Source organism: Denticeps clupeoides, chromosome 12, assembly GCF_900700375.1.
Source record: "Denticeps clupeoides chromosome 12, fDenClu1.1, whole genome shotgun sequence".
NCBI lineage: Eukaryota > Metazoa > Chordata > Actinopteri > Clupeiformes > Denticipitidae > Denticeps > Denticeps clupeoides.
In genome coordinates this window covers 22171979-22176978 of record NC_041718.1, presented here as the reverse complement: position 1 = coordinate 22176978, position 5000 = coordinate 22171979, and the positions used below count along the sequence as shown (strand labels likewise).

The following is a 5000-nucleotide window of genomic DNA, read 5'->3' as shown; positions in this document are numbered from 1 at the left end:
CACGCAGCACCGAGTACCGGCGCATATTAAACCAGCAGGAGGTGGGTGCAGCGCCGCTTGGTAATGAAGCCCTGGGTGGTAAACGGCGCCTCATTAATTGCTCTCCGCAGCTCGTGGCCGCGCTGGAAACGGCGCCTTGGTTGGAGGTCAGGGTCGTGGACTACAAGTACAAGTGAGTTACTGGTCAGCGCGAGGCGCCGGGAAGGCGGCGGTGGCGGCGGCGCTGAGCGTGTGCTGCTTCGTCCGTGCAGGGAGCTCCCGTTCCTGGAGCAGATCAGGATCACGCACAACTCGGACATCTTCATCGGGATGCACGGCGCCGGCCTGACGCACCTGCTCTTCTTACCGGACTGGGCCGCCGTGTTTGAGCTGTACGTGCTTTTGGTTTTGTGTGTGAGACGCAGTAAATAGACGCCAAACGGGCCTTTTCGGCCAATCATCTTCCTCAACGAACCTTCTTGCCGTAATATTGTTGACCAATAAAAACGAAGCTAAATATGGTTTCTAAAATAAAACTATACTAAAATGAATATGGACATGACTAAGACTAATAAATAGGGGCAGTGGTGGCCTAGCGGTTAAGGAAGCGGCCCCGTAATCAGAAGGTTGCCGGTTCAAATCCCGAGCCGCCAAGGTGCCACTGAGGTGCCACTGAGCAAAGCACCGTCCCCACACACTGCTCCCCGGGCGCTGGTCATGGCTGCCCACTGCTCACTCAGGGTGATGGGATAAATGCAGAGGACAAATTTCACTGTGTGCACCGTGTGCTGTGCTGCTGTGTATCACATGTGACAATCACTTCACTTTAATAAAGACTGGAATGAAATGCGGACACAAAGACTAGTGGTTTAATTTTAGACTAAAACTAAAATTAAACCAGACTGTCAGAAACAGCTGCAGTTGTATCTGAGTGTGGATTTACTCAACATGTGCTGTGGTGAGCGTGAAGGACCAGGACTACAGCGTCTCTCCCTGTTCTCCACAGGTATAACTGTCAGGACGAGAGCTGCTATCGGGACCTGGCCCGGCTGCGGGGACTGCACTACATCACCTGGCAGAAGAGGGACAAGATGGTCCCGCAGGATAAGGTAGTTCAGAGAATGGCGCGCTGCCCGACACTTGAATGAATTCGTTGTCTCATGGACTTGTTGACTGTGTTGTTTTCTTGGACAGGGACACCACCCCACTTTGGGGGAGCACCCCAAGTTCACCAACTACTGGTTCGACGTGGAGGAGTTCATGCGCCTGGTGATGCTGGCCACCGAGCATGTGCAGGGCCACTGGCGGTGGCGTGGGAGGCGTGTCCGGGACGAGCTGTGAGGGGGATTATCAGCGTTTTAATTCCAGTCAACGTGACCGCGCCCCCTTCCAACACCAACATGCAGATTATAAAGCGTTTTAATTAGTCAACGTGGCCACACCCACTACCAACACGCAGGTTATAAAGCGTTTTAATTCCAGTCAACATGACCACGCCCACTACCAACACGCAGGTTATAAAGCGTTTTAATTCCAGTCAACATGACCACGCCCACTACCAACACCAACATGCAGGTTATAAAGCGTTTTAATTCCAGTCAACATGACCACGCCCACTACCAACACCAACATGCAGGTTATAAAGCGTTTTTAATTAGTCAACGTGACCACGCCCACTACCAACACGCAGGTTATAAAGCATTTTTAATTAGTCAACGTGACCACGCCCACTACCAACACCAACATGCAGGTTATAAAGCGTTTTAATTAGTCAACGTGACCACGCCCACTACCAACACCAACATGCAGGTTATAAAGCGTTTTTAATTAGTCAACGTGACCACGCCCACTACCAACACCAACATGCAGGTTATAAAGCGTTTTAATTAGTCAACATGACCACGCCCACTACCAACATGCAGGTTATAAAGCGTTTTAATTCCAGTCAACATGACCACGCCCACTACCAACATGCAGGTTATAAAGCATTTTTAATTAGTCAACGTGACCACACCCACTACCAACACGCAGGTTATAAAGCATTTTTAATTAGTCAACGTGACCACGCCCACTACCAACACACAGGTTATAAAGCGTTTTAATTCCAGTCAACATGACCACGCCCACTACCAACACGCAGGTTATAAAGCGTTTTAATTCCAGTCAACATGACCACGCCCACTACCAACATGCAGGTTATAAAGCATTTTTAATTAGTCAACGTGACCACACCCACTACCAACACGCAGGTTATAAAGCATTTTTAATTAGTCAACGTGACCACGCCCACTACCAACACACAGGTTATAAAGCGTTTTAATTCCAGTCAACATGACCACGCCCACTACCAACATGCAGGTTATAAAGCATTTTTAATTAGTCAACGTGACCACACCCACTACCAACACGCAGGTTATAAAGCATTTTTAATTAGTCAACGTGACCACGCCCACTACCAACACGCAGGTTATAAAGCGTTTTAATTCCAGTCAACATGACCACACCCACTACCAACACGCAGGTTACACGCCCCATACTTATACCGCCTCAGGAAAATATGGCCTCTTACAGACTCAGTATTATTTTTGTTGTTATTGTGTAAATTATTAATAAAACCAGCGTGCAAGTTTTAACATCGTCTTTTTTAATTGGGAGAGTTGAATGAACTTGTACATGATCTGGTGACCTTTTCTACCCACCAATTTGCGGATTTTGTGCTTGTCCGGCGCCGCCGCGGCCTTGAACCAGAAACGCCTCCGATTTGTCCCGCGTTGCTCCGCTTCTTCATCACGTCTCTGGGCCGCCGGGTCCAGCCAGGGTCCGACTGTCACCGCCATAAATCTGCCTGACCTCGAAAGCCGCCCGGGTCGCGGCGGCCTGGTCCGTCGTGGCCACCAGGTGGCGCTACAGCTCCACAGACCGAGGGGTCCCACGTCCTCACGGTCCCTTCAACTAGTTCCCAAGGAGCTCGGTTCCCGCCACAGATCCGGGGATATCGATCTGGTTATTAATACCGACTTCATAAATACTTCATCTGTACTTCAAAAATAAATCGGGATGGCTGCTTCTCCGAACATTTTGTTTTAGGTATGAATAAAAATGCTCATTGTTGTATTCTCTAAAAATGTAAAAATATCCAGGGGCCGCATGTTCCCGCAGCTTCTTGTGCTTCTGAGACGCGATGTGACGTCACGCAGGTGCGACCGAGCAGCACGTGGCGGGTGGAGGTGGGGTCAGGGGTCAAGGGTCAAACCCGAATCGCACCAGCCAACGTCGTTTATTTTCTTCTTTGCATTCAGCAAAACAAGCGTTCAAGCGGAATATTCTGCATTAAACATTCATTTTAAAATTAATTTCTGATGAACTTGCACCTTTGGATCCATGTAAATTATGACATCACACCGCGTGCACGTGTGGGCTGCTGCTGGTGTGTGTGTGTGTGTGTGTGTGTGTGTGTGTGTGTGTGTGTGTGTGTGTGTGTCGCACGTGGTGGGAATAGGAAAGTCGAGTTTCTCTCCTGACGAATTGATCTCAGGCTGGGAGGAGCAACACACTCACACACTCACACACACACACACACACACACACACACTCACTCACACACTCCCCGTCACGCAGCCGATCCGCAGAACGCCAGTCCCGGCGCTGGCCAGGTTGGATTTTATTCCCGCGGATGGAGGTGAAGTCCGCCACGTCCAGCATGGAGCAGGAGGAGGAGACATTTCACCCCGGAACGCAGGCAGCAGGTGAGAGAAGCAGAAGAAGCTGGAGCGCGATCTCAGAAACAATCATATTTCATATTAATACTCGCAGATACAACCTGGATTCATCCGTTAAAAAGCTGGAGGAGCTTGTGGAGGTTCAGGAGATGAAGGTTCAGGTGGGGGTTCAGGTGGTGTTGGAGGTGAAGGTTCAGGTGGTTGTGATGGAGGTGAAGGTTCAGGTGGGGGTTCAGGTGGTTGTGATGGAGGTGAAGGTTCAGGTGGGGGTTGGAGGTGGTTGTGATGGGGCTTCAAGTGTTGGTGTTGGTGGTGGAGTTGCTTGGGTGGCTCTTGGTGGTGAGTGACTGATGACAGTGGACCTGCGTGGACATGTCCAGTGGGGGAGTGCGCAGATTAAAGAAAGTGTCCTCATTTGGATTTGCTGAGTAAACGTTGCTGTATTCCACACACACACACCCACACACTACACACACACCACACACTTCCTCTACGCACGCCTCGCACGGAAAGCGACCCGCTGCATTTTAATTGGAGCGCTAATGAGCAGAAGCGGCTTCCATCGGAGCCCACGGTGGAACCATGTCGCTGGCTGGAGGGACACCACGTCCTCACCATATCTTCTCCGTGTCTTCACCACGTCCTCACCGTGTCTTCACCACGTCCTGACCGTATCTTCACCGTATCTTCACCACGTCCTGACCGTATCTTCACCCTGTCTTCACCGCGTCCTCACCACGTCCTCACCGTATCTTCACCGCGTCCTCACCACGTCCTCACCGTATCTTCACCGTGTCCTCACCGTGTCTTCACCGGGTTCCGTGGGCAACAGAGACGAGTCAGAGGCCAGCGTGGCCCAGATGACGTCACGCTGAAATGAAGGACTTCACGCTCATAATAAATGAATATCGCGCTGATTAATCAGATAATAAGATGAGTGGCTCACGGCAGATTTAAAAATGAAGATCTGAAGAGGAAACTGACCGCAGCAGAGTTTCAACATTAATATCATGTCTGGGAATTTACTGAAGGTTGTCATGGTGACGTCATTCAGACCTCCTCAACTTCTCATCTCCAGGACGTACACACACAGTCTAATGTCAGGGCTGCTTGGCACGTCCAGAGACAGAAGATGCGTTTGGTAGCTGTGTGGGTTAGGTGGGGTGACGTATGCCCTGGGACCGGGGGGTGGAGGAGAGATCTGGCATCTGGAAATTAGATTGTCCCTGATGCTCTTCACACCAGAGTTCTTCATGAGCGTGTCCCCCAAGCTTTGGCTGTGGAGAACGATGTCACCAAATG

At 50.5% G+C, this 5000-nt stretch overlaps 2 protein-coding genes across 3 annotated transcripts in view; both read left to right on the top strand.

The window, feature by feature from the left end:
* The window catches only part of eogt (EGF domain-specific O-linked N-acetylglucosamine (GlcNAc) transferase), a 6669-nt gene extending 5129 nt beyond the window's left edge, over positions 1–1540 (top strand). For both annotated transcript variants that reach the window (XM_028998978.1, XM_028998979.1), the window contains 5 exons: positions 1–41; positions 111–172; positions 252–371; positions 986–1088; positions 1174–1540. The exon at positions 1–41 is cut by the window's left edge and continues 28 nt beyond it. In XM_028998978.1, coding sequence (XP_028854811.1) covers positions 1–41; positions 111–172; positions 252–371; positions 986–1088; positions 1174–1320 — 473 coding nt within the window. In that variant the 3' untranslated portion in view covers positions 1321–1540. The remainder of the gene's footprint in view (positions 42–110; positions 173–251; positions 372–985; positions 1089–1173) is intronic.
* A 2000-nt stretch (positions 1541–3540) lies between these two features.
* tafa4b (TAFA chemokine like family member 4b) overlaps positions 3541–5000 on the top strand; it is a 13895-nt gene continuing 12435 nt past the window's right edge. The window contains exon 1 of the mRNA XM_028998796.1: positions 3541–3725. The gene's annotated coding sequence lies outside the window, so the exon portion shown is untranslated. The remainder of the gene's footprint in view (positions 3726–5000) is intronic.